General features: G+C 28.5%; 1 protein-coding gene across 1 annotated transcript; it reads left to right on the plus strand.

Annotated features, from left to right (window-relative positions):
• Positions 1 to 14294: 14294 nt before the first annotated feature.
• Positions 14295 to 19432, plus strand: LOC109797305 (cytochrome b5). Its single transcript, XM_020357301.3, has 3 exons — positions 14295 to 14452; positions 18773 to 18839; positions 18955 to 19432. The coding sequence occupies exons 1-3, from the start codon at positions 14366 to 14368 to the stop codon at positions 19176 to 19178; spliced, it is 378 nt and encodes a 125-aa protein (XP_020212890.1). The 5' UTR covers positions 14295 to 14365; the 3' UTR covers positions 19179 to 19432.
• The last annotated feature ends 3311 nt before the right edge of the window (positions 19433 to 22743 follow it).

The following is a 22743-nucleotide window of genomic DNA, read 5'->3' on the forward strand; positions in this document are numbered from 1 at the left end:
TGGTATTAAAGATCAAACTTAAATTTTTATACATCTACACCAACTCTCCTTCCAAAGAGAGATATTAAAATAATAATAAAAGGTTCAATTTTAGAGAATATTTTTTTTGGTACAAGAAGGTAAGAAAAAATTTTCATTATGGAGAATATGATAATATGCTGTGCAATCATTAAATTAATTTTAAAAAACATTTTCAACTCAATCACTTAGCTCAAAAATTTTAGCATGTAGCTTATATGTTTTAACAAGCTTATATTAGTTTTACCAAACACCATAAATAAAAGAAAAGTATAAAAATATGAATTACATTAAATGTGTTTGACAAGATATTAATTGAAAGAACATATAAGATGATTTGACCAAAATAATTTTATTTGATATGATATAACAACTTATTTTAATAATTTTTAACTTATTTTCATAGCATGCTAGCTTATAAGTTATTAGTGGGGTGAAATCATGGAAGATCAAACTTTGTTAGTCAACACAACAAAATTATTAAGTTTGATTCTGATTTATTTATTTATTATAGGTATTTTTATTAAAGTATGGTTTGACCTATTTAAGAGTCTAATATAAAAGTCAATTTAAGAGTCTAATATAAAAGTCAATTTTCAATATCCATTTTGTATAAAATTTATAAATAAGTCAATAGAACTAATTATTAAATACATTATATTAGTAATTAATAATTATATATATTAAACATAAATATTATCTCATCCTAATTATAAGCAATATACGATAAATCATCAACATCAAGAGAAGTAAGTAATATGATTAGTTTTAATTAATCATACCATAAATTCAAGTTCTATTTCAAATATATTATTTATTTTAAGTGATCGATATATTTAATGTTAGTTATAAGTAAATTATTAATAAATGAAGGATATAAAAGAAATTTAACTTAAAATAATTTTAAAAAATAAAAACTAATAATTATTGCTTATAATTATAATCAGAGATAGTATTAAATTAAATTAATAAATATTAATAATTTATATTAATAATTATAAATTAATAATAATTCATAAAGCTTGTCTTATCAAATTTACTAAACTTTATAAAAGTCTAAACTTTTTATTTAAATAGACTTTCTAAAAAGCGTAAGTCCAAATTTTTTAATAAACAAGTCAACCAAAGTTAGGTCACAATAATAGATCAGGTATTTATTATTAGAAGTAATGACTAATCTTTGTAAAGTGCACACAAGATAAATATTTCTCTTCGAATATAGTATATTTCATTTATATACAAAATTATGATTTGAACCACACGGATAATGTGACAAAGACACAAGTTATTATCCCTTGCGTTAATCAATATTAGTATGTCATCTTACTTTTATTGACCCTAAACCCTAAACCCTAAACCCTAAACCCTAAACCCTAAACCCTAAACATACTAATATTGACTAATTATGTCAAACACTTATAACTTAACTAGTTAGCTTATATGCTATAGGCAACTCACATTAGTTTTCACCTTATGTAAATTTGTATCTCTTAAAATATATTTTCAAACTTTCTGTTAAAAAAGAAATGCTTTTGGTCTTATATATATATATATATATATATATATATATATATATATATATATATATATATATATATATATATATATATATATATGTATATATATATATATATGAGGAGAGATCCATTTACTCTAAGAGTAAGTCTACCTAAACTTATTTAACTCAATAACACATGTTGTAAATCAAATTTCAACGTTCAACCATTAAATTAAAAATTCTTAATGCATAGATCAAGTTTTCAAAACTTAAAAAAATTGAAAATTATTTGATGTTTCATTATATAAATGCAAATCATTGTATAAAATATTTTTATGTTTATCTATTAATTTGAATTAACGAAACAAAGTATCAAATATTTTTCAAGAGTTACTCTTGGAGTCATTTGATCCCTCATATATATATATATATGTGTGTGTGTGTCTGTGTGGAGAAAAGATAAACACTAGTAGGGGGTTGAATAGTGTGTATCAAAACTCGCACGTACATTTTTTGTAGTGGAGTAGTAGCTTTTGTCACATGACATGTGAATAGTATAGTTAAATTAAACATTGATATTTTTATACTAGTTCGTCTCAACTATCAAGACTATGTCCAGTTATTAATCCAACCAAATTGAGTTTCACTATCTTTAAACAAAAATACAAGTATTCTTTCAACAAATCACTTTTACTTCAACCTTGAGTATTCTTTGACTTGTCTCTTCAAGCAACAAGTTTCTCTAGGTTTAACAACCAAGTATTCTTTTATAATCAACCTTTTCCAAGCTCAGAACAAATATTCTTTTTCAAACAAACCTCTCCAAGCTCTTTATAACAATAGTTATGAAGGTTACACGTGTTGTGTTCGTCTCACTTAGACGTTATACAACCAGTATAGAGTAATGATTGTTTACAAGAAAGAATAAATTTACAAAGAGTATGTTTATGTACAAGTGTATCGATATGACCGTTGCAACATTTTGAGTCCAGCTCACAAGTTTACTTCGTCTATCTTCATCGTCTTTCCTTATGATGGCAAGTAACTATTTGACACATTTAATGTGAACATTAAATGCATTTCATCAAATGGTATCTCTTATTTGATTAAGGAGGATACTTATCAACTTTTCATACCAAATAGAGTTTGTAGAAGTAATGTTAATGCAATGCAGTAGTAGTAGTGACTTTATCTACTTTTCTCTGTGATTTTAGGTATCTTTGTTCTTGGTTTTAAGGAAAAATATGATCTTGTTCTCTTTTAACAAATTTGTGAGTTCCAAGATAATCTTTTTTCGATCTGCTAAAGAATGAAACCTTCAAGAAGTTTTTTTCGTTAGTTTTAATAAATAATAAGCATTTAATGTTTATGAGATAGATTTTATACTTCGTCTAATTTATATCATTTTATACTTGATCTGCATCTTACACTTTGTTTAATAAGTGATTTCAAAGATATTTTTCAAAGACATTTTTGAATACATTTTCTCTTATAAAAGTATTTTGTTTGTTGGCATTAAAACTCTAAGTTCAAGGGATCCAAGATTGTCTTTTGACTTAACAATCTCATCCTTTTTAATGATGATAAAGAAGTTTTTGTATTTTTGAAATGTCCATTTTTCTTTGTCTTAGAAATATTTTGCTTTGGTAAGAAAAAAAGATTTTTGTCTTTTTGAAATGTTGTTATCTTTCAAAAGGTAATTTTCTTAACAAAAAATTTTGCCATTTTTCAACCTTGAAGAAAACAAAACTTTTCAATTGCCTAAGACATTTTTCTTAAAAACATAGAAGCAATTTGGATATGTTTTTATCATAGTGATGTAAGGCACACATCTAAGGCGTTGTAAGATCATTCAAGCAAATTGATTTTTACGAGTACATTCTTTTAAAGACGTGTATCGTCTCACATTTATTTAGTTATGTCATCATTCGAAAATAGCATTTGAGACCAACTAAGCTATTATATCAAGTCAGTTAAAATGATATTTAATGATCCTTTGAGCATGTTAAACTAAGTGTGCGTACAGATCCTATGAGATATAGACTTTGCATTTAAAACCTAAATCAAACCATACAAGAGAGATTTTATATATGACATAGCATGCTTGTTTTTATCTCTTTCTTATTATGCATATCTAAGCATATTGAAGTGTATCAGAGCATATATTTCTATCTTAGATGTCAAAGCATATATAATCAAACCATATGCATCTACCTTAGGTATTATATGCAATACATGGGGACTCCCCATAAAAATGTGCATGATTTGATGAATATAACTAGCTTAAATCATAGCAAATACAATGTATACTAATTAGAGCATATTGTTTAGAGAAAAAAAAATTAATCTAAGCATTAAAAAAAATTTAAGCAAAATAATAAAATATTTAAGACTTAATTACTCTCCCCTTTTTCGTATTAGCAAAAGCTAATCTAAGGCATCCTCCATGTCAGATCTCAACTCAACATTTAGGCGAGATAACAACTTGTTGAACTTTCTTTCAGTGTGTGTTTGAGTCTAATGAAACGTCAAGCACCATGAATCACTACAAGAAAAATCAGGATTATCTACGGAAGAAATTCGTAGATAAGCATGAAAATCTGTAGGTAACTGTCAATTATATATCTACGGATTATCTATGGAAAAAAATTCGTACGTAATAAGGTCGTAGATAGTGTTACCTACAAAATTTTTTCCGTAAGTAACATTATCTACGGACGTTATCTATAGAATTTTCCGTAAGTAACGTTACCTACGAAATTTTCCGTAGATAACATTACCTACGGAATTTTCCGTAGATAACGTTACCTATGGAAAATTTTCCATAGATAACTCACGAAAGTTGTTATTTACGGATTTTTTCCGTAGATAACCTTCGAAATTTTTTTGTTTAATTTTAATAAATTTATTAATGTAACAACCCTCATATTTGGCCTCTCAAGGATGCTATTTCATGATACTTCACTTTTCAATGTGTTTTGTCCTTACTGCACATTTTCTAAGAAACTTCCCAAAAGGTCACTCATCCTTATATTATTCCAAGTCAAGCACGCTTAAATGTGGAGTTCTGATGAGATAAGATACCGAAAAGCAAATGCATATTATTAGTATAAGTAGTACAAAATAATTCATTTAAGTTATCCTCAACTATACAATCTCATACTTATACTATTTTTGGATCCCTCTCATTTTGGTATGTCCAAGCCGCTATAAAAATATATATAATAATTATATTACCAATAATAATAATTATATTATATTTAATTAATCTTTATTCATATATATATATATATATATATATATTTACTTGTATAATTAATAATCTACTTATTTCTATTTAAAATTAATATTATGATACAATTTAAATTATTTATTATAAATTTAAAACTTTAAATAATAATTTATATATTTTAAAATGATAATGGTTAATAACACCGGTGTAAATCCAACCATTAGATTGAAAGTTCATATCACTTTATATGTTTATATCAAATTTTGTTAAAATTGAACAACAACTTGAAGGTAATCAAAGTGTTCATATTTTAGTATATTTTGAAATGTATATATTACGTCAATTTTGTTTTACAAGAATGAAGTATCAAATCATCTTGAATTAATATAAAATTTTGTATATATGAGCTAAGAGTAAAAAAACTTTCAATCTAACGGTTGAATTTATAAAATTCACATTTAATATAAAGTTATTGAACAGTGTAATACTTAGCAAAAGTTACACTGGTATTATTATAACATTTCTCTTTTGAAATATTATTTTTATAAATTAAATTTTAACATTTTAAATAAATTATTAATTAACTTAATATATTTATTCATCTTAAATCTAAGATATAAAATTCAAAAAATGTATTTATTCTTGTTTTATTTTCTAGTTATCTACCATTGATAAAATACTAATTTAAAATCTTATCTAATTATATTATAATATTTTCATATCAAATTTAATGTTACTTACCGAAAATTCTGTAGGTAATGTTACCTACGAAAAATTCTGTAGGTAACGTTACCTATGAAATTTTTCACAGATAACGTTACCTACAAAATTTTCCGTAGATAACGTTACCTTCTCTTTTAAAATATTATTTTTATAAATTAATTTTTAATATTTTAAATGATTTATTAATTAATTTAATATATTTACTCATATTAAATCTAAGATATAAAATTCAAAAAATATATTTATTCTTGTTTTATTTTCTAATTATCAACCATTAATAAAATACTAATTTAAAATCTTATCTAATTATATCATAATATTTTCATATCAAATTTAACGTTACCTACAAAATTTTTCGTAAGTAACGCTATTTACGAAATTTTTTGTAAGTATCGTTACCTACAGAATTTTTCGTAAATAACATTACCTACGAAATTTTCTGTAACTTACCTTCTCTTTTAAAATATTATTTTTATAAATTAAATTTTAACATTTTAAATAAATTATTAATTAACTTAATATATTTATTCATCTTTAATCTAAGATACAAAATTTAAAAAGTTTATTTATTCTTGTTTTATTTTCTAATTATCAATCATTAATAAAATACTAATTTAAAATCTTATCTAATTATATCATAATATTTTCATATCAAATTTAACGTTACTTACGAAATTTTTCATATAAGGTAACGTTATCTATGGAATTTTTCGTAGATAACGTTACCTACGAAATTTTTCATAAATAACGTTACCTATGGATTTTTCTGTAGGTAACACTACATTCTCTTTTAAAATATTATTTTTATAAATTAAATTTTAACATTTTAAATAAATTATTAATTAACTTAATATATTTATTCATCTTAAATCTAAGATATAAAATTCAAAAATGTATTTCTTCTTGTTTTATCTTCTAATTATCAACCATTAATAAAATACTAATTTAAAATCTTATCTAATTATATCATAATATTTTGATATCAAATTTAACGTTACCTACGAAATTTTCCATAGGTAACGTTATCTACGGAATTTTCTCATCCAATTTTTATTTACGTAAATGACCCATTTCACTTATCACGTCTCATCATATCTCATGTCACATTATTTTTAAATTTTATTTTAAATTTCAAAATTGAATATTATACTTATATTTAAATTTTTAAAATTGATTTTATTATTTAAATTAAATTTATTAAATATAGATAATTGAATAATGTAATTTAATAATTAATATATTGTTTTTGTATTAATAATTATCGATAATTAAATTTGTTATTAAATAAGTGATAATATTATTTTATTAAACATTAATGATATTATGTATTAAGTACAATAATTATGACGGTTACATCAGTAAAATGAAAATAACTTAAAAAAACAACTTAACCAAAATTCAAACATAGTAGATGAATAACATAAACCCTAAACTATATAACATTAGTTGTCCAAATTCATTGCTTGGTCCAGATATCTTTCAATCGTTTCCATTGTAACGTCTAATCATATATAATATTAAATATAATATTGTATATATTTATATAATATTTATAGATTGATAACACGAATATATTATTAATAATAATATACATAAAAACAAAAGAAGATTTTGTGAACTTGTTTACTTACAATTAGTTTATAATTACATCACATATTAAACTAAAAATATTTACAATAATGTACATAATTATAAACTACTTATTTCTTACACTACTATTGCAATGTTTACATATTCAGTTGATATAGATTTACTATAGGGTTAATATGATTTGTTGGGGGTAAAAAAGTAAGTATTATTTGACCATCTATAACAATAGGTTCTGATGAGTTGGTGAAAAAACAAAAGTTGATAGTCCTATGCCTTGAAATGTTATAGCATTTGCGGCCGCGTCCATAGCCCAACTAGTACCCGGAAAGACAGCAGTGATAACAGAAGTGAAAGGGTTTGGCAAGGTTAAAAAATCCATCTGTTTTCCATTATAATTATTAAATATTTTAAACAAGAAAAATAAGGAGTGAGAACAATTATCCAATAAATATTAACAATTACATAATATGCATAGAAATATTTAATACTAATAAATAGGTATTAATTCTTCTTATTATAAAAATTTGAATTATATTTGTAATGACTAGTCAGGATAAATGAGCATGATAATAACCAATAACTAAAGGTTATTTCACCTTAAATTTTTACTCATTTAAATTCCTAAGGTAAACCTTCAAATAAAAATTAATTCAAACTTTCATTCTTATGGCCATAGAATAATATTTATCTTTATAAATGCATGAAGAAATAACAACAAGACAAGTTTAAGATATTTTAACAAAACTATATCATAGTTAATATTAACATAAAAATAATTATGCTAAATAAGTTGAGTATTTTTCATTATTTAGAATTTAATGAAATATAGTTTACGTAAATGAAATATATTAAAGAGTGTCACTCAAATAAATGACAATGATAATCATTATAAAATAATTAAACAACATAAACTATGAACACCTTCTTAATTATTATGAGTAAAAATTATCATAGATTAAGCAAATAAGTGAGGTTAGGGACACCTACAGACTTTTATGGATAGATTCTTTTACAGGCCCCAATTATACTAGAGAGTATTTACATTCGTTTCAGTACTTTTAGATATTGATCTGAATAATAAATTATTTAATTACTATAATATATAAAAATATATATATAAAGTCATGGTATGACTTGAACATGTGACCTAGAACTTATGGTTCTTATACACAACTACACAAACCATTAAACTATTCCATTTTATATGTATATGGTATTATATAAATTATAATATATCTAATTTATTTTACATGTAATTATAATAATTTTGTTATTATAAAAATATTATAAATATTTATAATATAATTGAATATTATCAATATATATATATATATATATATTTTAGTCTACTAAAAATATAAAATTTTATAAGATAATAAATAAATAAAACATCAGTATTTATCTATTTATTTTAAATATAGTAACTAAAAATCTTAAAAAATATTATTCTAAAAGATTATAATAAAATTGAATAATAAATATTTCTACTTTAATTTGTTCTTTTTTTTTTGAAATTTTTTTACTTTAATTTGTTGAAAATATAAAAATCATAAGGTATCAAAATAAGACATTTATATTTATTTATTTTAAATATGATAACTAAAATTTTAAAATTATTATTTTAAGAATAAGATAATGATCAAAAAATTCATAATATTGTATCAAGGTTTCAGAATATTACATCCATCCCATGTAATAATTCAATATATGTCTTCGTTGCTGACAAACGTATCTCCATACTCAATGGAGAAAATTTGTCCATCATAATAAATAGTGGTCGAAACAGTTAACGACTCCATTAATTGAATGTTTCAATCTAATGCATTTTAGCCTTTGTTACAAAACATTATATAGAACTAAAGCAACATGCTTGCAAGCTAATGTGGACAAATACAAAGTCATTAGATTCCTGACGCTCTAGGACCAAGACAATTACACTCTGCGTAAAGCATTAATTTTCTAACGCTTTGAGACAAAGCAATTGATGACACACTGCACAAATTCATTGGGTTCTTAACGCTCTGGGATCAAGGCAATGACACTCTACGTAAAACATTAATTTTCTAATGCTCTGGGACAAAGCAATTGATGACACTGCACAATGTCATTGGATTCCTCATGCTTTGGGACCAAGGCAATGATACTCTACGTAAAGCATTAAATTTCTGACACTCTGGGACAAAGCAAATGATGACACTCTGCACAAAGTCATTGGATTCTTGACGTAATGAGACAAAACAATTGATGACACTCTACACAAAGTCTTTGGATTCCTGATGCTCTGGGACAAAGACAATGGGACTCTACATAAAGCATTTGATTCCTGATGCAATGAGACAAACTAATTCATTACAATAATATTAATTATCTCAAATTTTTTGCACTATATATAAACTACATACGTTCTAACCCTAAACACACAACAAAAGATCAATTCTCTTCAGCTATTGCATTCTTCAATTTCGTTGCTATTGTTCTTCAAGAATGTCTTCTTCATCTTCAACTATGTTGTGGAAAAACACCTCCATAGGTCAAATGAAACTCATCTTATGATAAGTTAATATATGTTGCATAATGTTTACAATTAATATTATTCATTATTAACATTTCAATCCTACCATATTTCACTAGTACAAAAATCACTTTTAAAATCGGGGTTTTAAAATCGGTTAAAAAGTAACTGATTTTAAAAGTGATGCGGTGGCAATTTTGTAAATAATGACACTAATTTTTAAATCGGCTAACTTTTAACCGATTTTAAAAGGTCTCTACGCTATTTTTAAAATCGGTCATTTAAGAACCGATTTTGTATGTTAAATAGCCAATTTTAAAAATTGCTACTTTTAAAATTGACTATTTAAGAACCGATTTTGTATCCTACATACAAAATTGGTTCTTAAATAACTGATTTTAAAAATGTCAACGAGAATATATTAGTCTTTCTCGCTTCATTCCTTCCCTCCATTTTAAAAATCATTTTTGTATACTTTCCCTCCATTCCTTTCTTTAGTCTCTCTCGCGCTCTGATAAGAGTTGTATCTATGTTATTGTGTTGTTAAGTTATGATTGTGTTGTACGTTGATCCTGTTGAGGATGATGATAGTGTTGTTATGTTGTAAATTGCTTGATTAGCAACTTGTGTTGTAAATATTTTATTATACTATTTTAGTATATATATTCCAGTAGTATGTAGTGTTGTTTCGTAATGTGACGGCCATGGCGGGTCGTTACACGCTTCATCTAAAGTCTTCAGCTTCTCATTTTCTTTGCAAGACTATCAAGGTAACATTCTCATTCTCTTCTCATCTCTCTAGTTTTGTTGTTGCTTTATTCTAGGTAAATTTCGAATCTGGAACGGCCCGTACTGCAAGTAGAACATCCCTTGCTAGTTGTAGAACGGGTCATTCTGCTTGCAATACGGGTCGTTCTGCTTGCAGATGTGCGGCTACAGATCCCTCTACCCTCCATCTTATTCTTCCTCTCATTCAAATCAGTCCCATCTTCTTGGTCAACACCCTTTGCTATTAGCCAACGTCCTTTTCTTCTTCAATGTGAATTTTCTCTTCTGCCTCCTTGGCCTAATCCAATCTAGTCACTAGGTACACTACTTTCCTCTTCCCTTTCCTTCACTTCACTCATATATATATTGACATGTAGCTTTTGGTGTTGGTGCAGATGATTGACCCATATTGGACAGTGATACTGGTGATGCTTGTTCATTACTATGCAAGTCACCCTTTGGGTGAGTATAACTGGTTGAGGTCTAGGGTGATGATATTGCTGACTTGGGTGTGGAGCATTAGGCTAATCCACAACTGCTTTAGGCGAGAAAAGAGGATTGGCTTTTCACTGATTTGAGTCAACAGTATGGAAGGCATTGGTGGTGGGCTTCCTTTTTCGCCATCTACATCCCTCACCAGGTTACTTAATTAGTTACCATTTCTTGCTTTTTACATGCACGCATGAGGCATGAATAATTTGTAAGTTACTTAACTTATTATGTACACATTTATGCATTACATGTATTTTAAAAACATTTTGATTACATATATGGTTGACATTTACCAACTCTTGTCATTTGTATGTAATTTGATCCATTGAAAACATATGAATTGTCTGGTATTTTATTAATTTGCAGGTTTTATTCAGAGATCCTCCTAAAACAAGTTAATTATTTTAAAAAAATTAACAACTTTTAACATCGGTCAACGACCGATGTTAAAAGTCCAACTTTTTAAAATCACATCTTTTAAAATCGGTCAGATAACCGATTTTAAAAGTAAAAAATGACCGATTTTAAAAGTGTTTTTTCCACTAGTGTTTGCAGACAACAAGTGGTGAAGTAATTCAATCTTACTATCATTCCATGCCTATACCTAACCCAAGAATTGAACATTTGTTGGAGGTTGCTGGCTTTGGCGAGGTTGCCAAAATTAGACATTTTAAAATCGATGATAGTCTAATACCATCTTTGGTGGAGAGGTAGAGACTTGAGACACATACTTTTCATCTCCCAATTGGTAAGTGGACGGTCACTTTGGAAGATGTGGCACTACAACTGGGTTTGATGATCGATGGCAAAGCAGTCACAGGACCAACTTTCTTTGACTCGGATGAATTGTTTTATGAGTTGTTAGGCTTCGTACCTCCGAAAGGGGAAGCTCTAGTTGGCTCAATCATAAAACTAAAATGGTTAAGAGACCATACAATTGCACTACCAGATGAACCCGCTGAACAACAATTGCACTAATATTGTAAGGCATATATCTTATGGTTGATTGGTGGTGCCATTATGTCAGACAAGTACGGTAACAGACTTCACTTAATGTATTTACCACTGTTGGTTGACTTGGAATGTGCAGGACGATATAGTTGGGTTCTGCTTGTTTGGCACATTTGTACAGAGAAATGTGTAGGGCGATTTATCCATCGTCAAAGAAAATGGGTGGATGTTCTATACTTTTGCAGTCTTGGACTTGGTATTATATGCCCTTCATCCAACCAAGAGTTCAACGAAATATTACATTTCCGTTAGCATTGAGGTATGAATTAATTTATATACCATTTTAATACATCGGACAACTACATTCCACCTAAAATTTTATCAATGTACAAATTTTTTAGATGGTTTGGAAGAGGGCTAAGATTTATAAGCACGCCCTATAGAGACTTATTTGGCTATAAATTAAGATATGACAACATGAATCATAACGAGATAATATGATGTCAAATTCTCTCACAGATACTCTCTTTTATTCAATTAATTTATACCCTAAACCTTTTTCTTTTTCAGTTTCTGTGGATGCCATATAGGGAATTTTAGTCCTCACTGCCAACACATGCTTATAAGGATTCTAGAATATGGACTTCTTGTACTACTTTAACTTCATTTGTAGTTCTAGTCTGGCATCAAAGTGACAGAGTCTGCAATTTGGCTTGTGGCAACCAATCCCCAATGAAGCCCATAATCTTGATAAAATGCACGAAATAGACATGAGAGGACATAGTGACACCAACTAGGCTGAACAACATAAAGACTGGATTTCTATTTGGAAAGACAAACGCAAACATGTTATTTTTGGGGAACCGCTTCAAGGGTCTCTCCAACACACTCTTGAGTATTTGCAATGGTTTCGTGCTAATTCAAAATTATTTCTTTTTAGCCAATATTCTTTATCTCGTGCATCCACTTCTAGTGCGCAACTCCCAACAACTATAGGATTTCAACAACTTTTCCAACACCATCACAAACCCCAGTGGCTGGAGATAACCACCCACCTTACAGTGTGGAACAACATCCCTAGTCTCTTTCAATGAATCCACCATTTCATGCGCACCATAAATAATTCATGTACACCCTACCATCAACAACAACTCCAACAAGGGACTTTATGAGCAATCTTTTTGGCATCAACGTACACACGCCACAAAGTGCATATGATTACATGCAAAGCATGAATTTTCCTTCATTTTCTTCTTATCACTCTGAGGTCAGTGGAAGTGTTTCGCCGAATCCGGCCAAGGATACTATTCATATAAAATACAATGAGGAGCAAGTTGAACCACAACAACCACGCATTGGTCGTCGAAACCCAACAAGGAACCGACAACCTCCAAGGTGTGAAACTGGTGGGCATAAACATCATTAAACTACCTTGTTGTTATGTAATTTGGTGAATTGTAATTGTGTTTTGTTCTTATTTATTTGATTTCCTATTTTGTTGTTATTTTGTTCTTATTTAAAGTTGTTCATCTTAATTAAAGTATTATTTCATTTCCTATGTCTCAAATTAAAGGAAAATAAAAAATAAATTAAATTTTACATATTTATAATTTTAAAAAATGATTTACTAAATTATAATATTAAATTTATATATTTTAAAAATATAATTTCATTATTAAAATTATATTATTCTTTATATTTTATTTGTAAATTTTTAGTTAAATTATCTCTATTATTTTTAAATAAATTTCTTTTTTAATAAAAGTAAATAAGTTTTAACATTATCTTTATTTTTAACATAAATTTAAAATATTATACATAAATTTTAAAATTAAAATTAATTATAATTTTTTTAAAAAAAATAAAAAATAAAAAAATGCTCAGGTGAGAAATTAGTTACTAGGTAATCAATTTCTCAATAGAATTTAAATTTTTTTAAGAAATTTCATTAAAAAATCGGTTACCTAGTAACTAATTTCTCACCTAAACCTAAAAACAGATTATTTAGGTAAATAAAAATTAGTTCAGGTTATTAAAATAAATAAAAATTAAAAAAATATATTTAAAATAAAGTCGATTACAGGAGTTACATTCTAAAATTATTATGTGTTTGTATAAATGTGAAAGATAATTTTACAATAATATCAAAACTCTTATTTCATAATGTTGTTATAAAATAAAATATTATAATAGAAGATTAATCTTCGAATCTTTGTTTATCTTTTTTTAAAAAGTGAAATAGAATGATGTTGTAGCTTTACATTGAATGCATAATTCTCTTTAGATTTGGATAGTCATTCATCGTTCAAGTGAAAGTAGAAGCAAATTCAAAAGACAATAAAAATATAAAATAAATAAATAAATAAATTCATGAGGGTGTGAATAGCAATAACAATATTGCCTCTATGGCTTCATTTGCAAAAGCACATTTATAGAGGGACTCAGTTGCAATTTCAGAGAACTTGTCTGCTCTAGCATTCACAACTCACACATTAAGTACGATTTGTTGCGTTGAAAAATACTCGACACAATTCGTAGTTCATACGCTCCCAATTTTCTCTCTCTGGCAACAGAAATTAACATGCCAACCCTCACCAATTTCTACGCCATTGAAGAGTTATCTCAGCACAACACCAAAGACGATTGCTGGATCCTCGTTGATGGAAAGGTACCGCCTTTTCCTCCATCTTTGCTTTCATGTAAAAGCTTTCTCTTTCTGCTTTTTCTATCACTCGTCGTTTGTGATTGTTTGAAGCTGTTGTTGTGGGTGTCTTCTCTTCCTTTCCCTTTTCCATGGCATGTGATTGAAGATGTTATTTTTGCTTTCAACATTGGGGAAAGTAACATTAGGGCTTCATGAAATTTTTTTGCCTAACTTGTTTGAAAATGTTCACTATTGTTTTGGATTTAGACGAGTGTATTGGTTATTGTTGTTGAAATATTACTACTTTTTCTGATTTACCTAGCCTTTCTCTCTTCTGTGTGGATTTTCGTCATCTTCCATTTTTCCAGTAACAAGCAACTAGCGAGTTTCGGCGCTTTGTCCATGTTTTAAAATTTAAATTTAAATAAGAAAAATATCAAAGGAAATATTAAATATATATTTTTATTATTAACTAGTAGTCTAGTTTCTATCAAAAATAAAACTAGTAGTTTAGTATGTACAATAAATTAATATTTACTTAATATAATTATGATTTATAATAAATAAATATTTTTAAATATATAAATTATATTTTAGATATCACTTTAACATGTGTTGATCATATGGGGTGCAATTATGTTAAATATTGAGAAAAAAAAAATTTGGGTGAGTTGCAAAGTAGTGTGTAATTTACATATCCACAGGAGAAGAGAGGGAATATTTATAAATTATAATGTCTAATCGAGAAAGTGAGTCTCCAAATTGATATTCGTTTACAACGTAAGAATTCATAATAAGTATTTATTATGTTAAATTGTAATAACTTAATGAAATAAGACTCTTATAATTGAGGGAAAATTATGAAAATAAATTATTTGGATCATGATACTTCGTCTCAAAATTCAAAATTTAAAAATTAAGAGTGAAATTATAATAATCGTAAAACTTGGTTTGTCTTAAAAGAAAGATATCTTCAATTTAGTTTGTAAACATTTTAAATTCAAATCAAATTAAATTTGGAATTAGATTTAAGTAATAGTATTTGAAAGGAATATAAAAAATTATAAATAAAAAATTAGATTAAATTACTCCAGCCAGGCAAAGTCACATTGCTTATACGAGGAGGAAAATAACTCACAAAAATAAGGAGTTACACTTATAATACAAAGGTAGATCACTTGTATTCTCATCATTATCGCAGTTGTTGTAAATAGTAATCATATCATCTCTGATTTTTCAGCTACTTGGTTTTTGTTTTTTTTGTTTTTTTTTTGTATATAAATGAACTTATAAATGCATGACCTCCTAACTATCTGAGATGCTTCCCTATTAATATCATCTTGTTCTCTAGGGAACTTAACAAATCTTTGGAGAATACACATATCTTGTGTTTTAGTTTGTCTGACTTTTGAAATCTCTACAACATTCTTTTTTGAATTGCCAAACATTGTATATGCTAAAGCAGCACAGGACTGTACATCACTGAAACGAATGAGTAAATCAGTTACTTCTTTGAAGAAAGAAAGAAAGGCTATGGTAGTCATATATTCTCTCTATTCCAAACCTTTAGTTGTTTAAGGTTAATGCACATGAACTAAGAAATATTTAATAGATGTAAATTTGGATTAAGAAACTCTTATTTAATGTCTTATTATCTCAGGGAATGATTGATAGAGAAAATACCTATTAAATAGTAGTATAATTGAGAAAAATGCTGATGTTGGTTGTATTTTCTGTCTGTATTGAACTGGATTCACTTGTTATCATCTTCTTCATGATTTAGAAATTTTAGAATAAAAGGATATTTGGATTCTTATTGTTTTACAAGTGGTTTTATTGAAATTTAGGAGTACTACTATTGTTCTCAGCTTGTACTGGATGTGAGTAGCACTTGAACTATAATATTATATTAGTTTGAATAAGAGTATCAGGCTATTGTTTTATGTCCTATTTCTCATATATCATCACTGCCATAATACTATTCAGAGTCCAATTATTTATTTTTATTTCTATTTTTAATTTCTTCCGAGTAGTACCTTCCACCTTTACCTGTGTCCATACTTTTTTGTGCCAAGTTTCCAAATTTTGGAACTTCCTTTTGTTTGGAGTCCTTCTCCCCATAGTGCATGGTTGTCTCCATATTTTGGCGACATATTCTGGCCTAAGCATTTTAATGTCCTTGATTGATTAGGTGTCTTTTTCTTGGGTTATGTTGTCTACATGGTCTTGCATGGATTTTGATATAACTCAGTTTCAACTAAAATAGAATGAATCCTTATTGAAAGAATGAAAAAATCTCGCTTACAAGCATAGAACCAGCAAGGTAAGTACACTCTTACACGCTACAGGCAGTTTGAGGGGCCTGAATTCTCTCCCTCACTACTCTCCAATTACCATCCTCCCTCTCACTTCTGTTTCCCATTTGCTATTAATTTCTCTAACATAGCCTAACTACAGATAAGAAGACAGTTACCACTGCAGTTAGTTCAGTTACAGTTAGTTGTTGGTTGTGATCCCCTAATGTACAGTTACCCATTTAATAGGGGTGTGCTATCAGCACCTCGAGGTCACCCTGCACATTACTCCTCTGATGTTACACCTGAGCTGGGACAGTCTCCAATTCCAGTTTAGGTGGCAACATTGGAGGTAAAGGTTGTACTAGAGCACCTGTTTGAGACAATACATGAATCATTCGGTGGATACCACTCTCCTTTTACAAGTCTAATTTATAAGCAACTGAACCAATACACTGCACATGAATTTCTGTCATCTGTCCATCTATCTACATCAGCAAAAGTGATAGTAGACAAAGCAGCAAAGATCTTCAAGCAGGAAAGTGCATCATCAACCACAATTTTTAGACTCCTGATTGGTATTAAATTTCAAAATTGTTCCTCATAAAGTTTGATACCCAATTTGCCTGATCCTCCTCTAGAAATCACTGTTCATTGATAAACTTAAGGCTCCTTTGATCAGTTTTGATAATGAAATGCCTTCCTAGCAAGTAGTGCCTCCATTTCTACACTGCTAAGCACTGACATAACTACCATCAATTCTCTCATACATATTTAGCTTGGCCCCTTGTTGAAAACACCTGAATTTTACATGCAATTGGTCTCCTTTCCCAAATCAAAAACACCCCTAAATTGATGGTTAAACCTAGTTTGTTAGTTAATGAGTCACTTAGTGTGTCAAGTGGGTTTATGTTAAACCCTAAACCCTAAACTGATTGTTAACCCTGGTTAGTTAGTTAATGAGTCAGTAAGTCAAGTGGATTTATGTTAGAAAGAAGGGGGATAGGCCTACAATTAGTTGGCCCCATTTATGATAGTTTCATCTGTTATAATCTGTAAATCAGTTACTTCGTATAAAAGGGGGATATCCGTATGATGTCTACACTCTACAAACTTTTGGAGAGTTAGAAAGTTTAGAGGAGTGGATCCAGGCCTCCTGAAACCTGTGCAGCAATGTGTCTTTTTCATAGGGAAATCTTGCCCTATTATCAATAAAACTATTATTTTTCACTCTTCTGTATCAATTCTTATCAACTGATATTAGAGCCTTCAGTCATGTCTCCCAACTGCAAATGAGTGATGTGGGTGGTGATGCCAGCATGGCATTGTTTGCCCAGGACTAGTGCACAGCCAACTCGTATAGGCGCCGGGATTGCAAAGCATGGTGGGATGTTAGGATTCAATTGCAAGGTATGGGTCTTGAGTACCAAATTGGAAGTATGAGATTCTAGAGTGGGATTTATAAGGCTTTGGATTCTCCAATTTCAACAACTAGCTTTTATGGTGTGGTTCTCCCAAGATTCTTATCATAAACCTTTGATGGAAGCATCATTTTCAAGGGTGAAAGTCTAGTTGAAGTCAGACGTGCACAATACTGGAAGAGCAACCATCTATTGGTTAATTGTCAAAAGCTTCATGCACTTCTGGATCCCAAATAAACCCAGTCTTCTTAAGCAACTCAGTTAGGGGCTTATTCCCTTGTAGGTTTAGGTTACTGTAATTTTTGTACCCTACTTGACTATCATTATCAAATTTTGGCTCTGGCTTGTATTACGTTATTATTCCTGAGTGTGGTTCTTACAATATATATTGTTTGGCTTTTATATCTGTTCCAATTGGCTTGCTATATTCTTTTCCAACCACAAGCTGTTGACCAAGCTTCTGTTTTCCTCAATCCAGACTCGTCTTTTTAAGGTTTTTGAATAAAAAATTCAACCCCGTGATTGTTCTTGCTGCTTGAAGCTTCCAAATGCTTTCCACCTATGTCTTTTCTAGTTGTCTCCTTCTTTGCTTTTCTTTTTGTTGACCTTTTTTTCATTTGCCAATGCAGGTATATGATGTGACACAATATTTGGATGATCATCCTGGTGGAGATGATGTAATCCTTGCCACAACCGGTACCTTCCTATATTTATTTTATTTCACTATGAACTGGATGCAAAACTAAACATGGACAAATTCATACAATATCAGAATTCAAAACCTGAATGAACCTTTGTATCTTCTTTGAAGGGAAAGATGCAACAGAAGAATTTGAAGATGTTGGCCACAGCAAAAGTGCAAGAGAACTCATGGAGCAGTATTGTATTGGTGAGCTTGACACATCACCTCCAATTTCCACCAAGCAAAGTTATTCTGAAAAGTTGATGCAGCTGACAAAGCAATACTGGGTTGTTCCGGTAACCGTTGTTGGTATCTCAGTGGTAGTTGGTTTCCTATACTTACGTAAGAAGTAGCATTACACAAGTCTGCAGTTCAATTTTTGTCATTGTTGCAACCGGAATGCATCATTGCAACAAATTTTGAATCAATTTGAAGGATAGATGTTATAAGAAAACTAGATTATTTTAAAATAGTAATTGATGATATGCATAATATTACATTGAAAGATTGATCAAAGAATAGATGATGAAACATGTTTCTTTCAGTTTTATTGATTAATTTGGAGGTTTATTTTCTTACAAAATTAAGTGGTTCCTTTCCTTATTTATTTTTGTCTGTCTTTTGTTCTTATCATTAGCTATTTTACTTTCATGCATGCATGATTCTGGAACCTGAAACTGTTGTTTGATCAGTTTCATTTTTTGGATTTTGATTGTTTATTAATGATCTGGTATGCTCAATATATCTCTTTTGCATGGTTCCATGTGACAAAAATAAAATTAAATTCTGCATAATGAACTAATGTCGAACTATGTTTCACCTTTTGATGTCAGTAAGACTTTAATTCTCTATAAGACTATAATGGACCGTTACATTACTAAATCTTTTGTGTGACTAACAATCTATTGCTTCATACAAAGAACCGATGGAATCAAGGTGGGAGATGATTGGGGATTTCTCCATGCTTGATTCCTAGCTTCTTCCTTGTATCCAAAAGTCAAAAGAAATGCACAAAAATGGAGAGGATAAGGAGGATGAGGTGCACCACTCTCAAGGAGTGATACACAAGAAAGGAAGTTATTGTCACCAGGAGGATTTCTTTGATGAAAGAACTTAAGGAGTGAAATTCTTCATAGAGAAACAAGAGACTTTGAGAGAGAGAATTCAGAAAATATTCTCTAATAATGATTCAAAAACAGTATAAGGCTTTAAATAGAATTATGTAATTTATGGAGCAAGCTAGACTAATCATGATTTAAAAATGAATCAGGGTTGCTTAATCATGACTAATTGGAAGTCCAATATTTGAATTCAAATTTTTGGCTCCAACTCCCCCATGTGCTCTAGCTCTAGTTTAGCTTATAAGAAGATGCCATGTGGCAAGTAAGGAATGTGTCGCTAATTTTTCACCCATGTGACTTAAATTTTGAATTCAACTTCTCTAATCATGTGTGCCACTCCACTTGGCCGGTCATATGCTTAGCTTAGATAATTCAAATGTTAACACATGGTCCAAATACTAGTTGCACCTCCTGCCCATTATTTACAAATTAAGAGATACATGAAAATAATTTCTAGACTATTAGGCTAAAAAATATATGGCCTAAAATTAAGAACATATACACAAGTACACAAGAGATATTGAGTTTATATATTTAGTAGCCTGTAGCTGAAGATGAGCTTAGGTCCATTAATCTTATTATGGGTCTAATTTTCTTGGGTCCTCCTAGCCACGATCCTAGTAGTAGATCCCTTAACCAAGACTCTTCCATCAAGAACGATCGTGAAGTAACATCTATCCATTTATCAAAAATCTTCCTAACTCATAAGATGTAACATGATATCAAAGTTTTTGTTGACAACAAAGGCACCCCACCAGGCAATGAGATATGTGGCGGATTATACAACGGTTCTTGTCATGCAAGATTGTTGGAATGTACGTACGTAACTTGTAATGCTTTTTTATGTTTTAATAATTGTAAATGCTTATTGGTTACCGCATTGGATACTGTTATACATGTAAAATTTGTGGTTTAGATCAATTTGAATATATATTTCAATCTCATTCAACAAATGTAGTTTATTTTATTTTATTTTATCTCAACCTCTGGTTCTCGTTCTTTTTAAGTGGTTTCTAATATTTGTTGATTAAAGTTAAAAGGAATGGTTTAGCTATATATATATATATGTGGGAAGTTTAAAATTACACCGGTGTAACTTTTATAATTATTACTCAGTTCAATAACTTTCAATTAAATAATGTTTTTCTCAAAATCTATTGTTAGATTGAAATTTCATTTCACTTAGATCATATATAAGAAAATTTATATTAATAAAAAATTAATAGATACTTCATTCATATAGATCAAAGTTGACATAATATGTTTTTAAAAATATATTAAAATATGAATAATTTAATTACATTCTTTTTGTTGTTCAATTTTAACAAAATTTAACATGTGTTTAAGGTAATAGATTAGAGAGTTTTAATCTAATGATATATTTTGAGAAAACATTATTCATTGTAGTTGTTGCTACTTCAGTTGGAATTTTGTTAATTGTGGTGGTAGTAATAGTGACAATAATGGCAATGACAATAGTAATAGGGTTCTTATAGTAGTAGTGACAGGACAATGATGGTAACAATATGATGATGGTGTTAAGTGGTAAATCTTTTAATATAAACCATTAAATTTAATTCAATGACTAAAATTAACCCCCTCACTCACATAAGAAACTCCCTCTCACTATATTTATATATATATATATATAGAGAGAGAGAAATAGATATATAGATATATAATTATGCTTAGAATATGATTCTATAATTATGCAAATTATTGTTAAGAATATTTGAGACTATTTTCACAGAGCACAAATAAAAATATCAAATAAACTCTAAAAATTAGTGAAACATTATTATAATTAATAGAATTAACTATGCATGTTATTTTGTATAATATAGAACTTTTGAATTATTATTGAAATTTCTAATGGTACAAACTATAATAGTAATAATAGTTGATAATAAAAAAGAAACTAAGCTATATTATAAACTAAATTTTACAACTGTTAATTTAGTTATAGATAAAAATAAAAGTGGATAATTATTATTTTTATGGCTAAAAGAAAGAAAAATAGAGTAATTATCTCTTTAAAAAGAGAATAGGAAACAAAGCAAACAATCATTCTTAAAAAATATAAAAAATTAAAATTAAAAAAATAAAACCTTGTTTCTCAAATCAGTTTTCATCTTATATCAACAAAGTGTTGAAGCAACTCATCTTAGAAGTCTCCACAGAGGATTCTCTTGAAGATTCATGAAAGGAAACTCTTAATCCATTCCTTCTCTAGTCTCTCACATTCTACACAAGTAAAGGGGGTGGGGGGGGGAGTTTTTGATTCTTAATGAGAAGTTTGAGCTAACAGTGGGTTAAGGGATGAGAGAAATTCCTTTATCTCTCTTTAATATTGCTGTACAAGTTTTGTGGGTTTGGGTTTCTATATTGAAAATTTGAAATTTTAGGGTTTTTAACTTAACCTCTTTGTTGATTAAAGTTATCAGTGTTTAATGTTATTTTTTTATTTTTGATGCATTGATGGTATACTGCTCACACATAGCATAGGTATGACCTGATTTTGTTATTGTTTAATTGTTCTCTCATATTCATAGCAAGAAAATAAGTTGTTAAGATAACCTGTAATTAGTTAAGTGATTTTTAAGAAATGATTGGTTTTTTTTTTATGTGAATTTTGTTATTTTTAAGCTCTATTATTTTTTAATGAGATATTAATCTATCACTATAGCTTAAATCATTTTTAAATATTATGATTGTCCCTGTTGTACTGTATATGCTTTTGTTTTGTCTTATCTCATCACTGCCACTTATATAAATAAAAGAAATTTTAACTTATATT

The sequence above is a fragment of the Cajanus cajan genome, chromosome 11, assembly GCF_000230855.2.
Source record: "Cajanus cajan strain Asha chromosome 11, NIPB_CcT2T_4, whole genome shotgun sequence".
Lineage (NCBI taxonomy): Eukaryota > Viridiplantae > Streptophyta > Magnoliopsida > Fabales > Fabaceae > Cajanus > Cajanus cajan.

Excerpts from the sequence above, each read along its gene's own strand:
- LOC109797305 (XM_020357301.3), top strand. The coding sequence starts at position 14,366 with ATGCCAACCCTCACCAATTTCTACGCCATTGAAGAGTTATCTCAGCAC. Across the intron at positions 14,453-18,772 it reads GGATCCTCGTTGATGGAAAG|GTATATGATGTGACACAATA; the intron begins GTACCGCCTTTT and ends TTGCCAATGCAG. Across the intron at positions 18,840-18,954 it reads TGTAATCCTTGCCACAACCG|GGAAAGATGCAACAGAAGAA; the intron begins GTACCTTCCTAT and ends TCTTCTTTGAAG.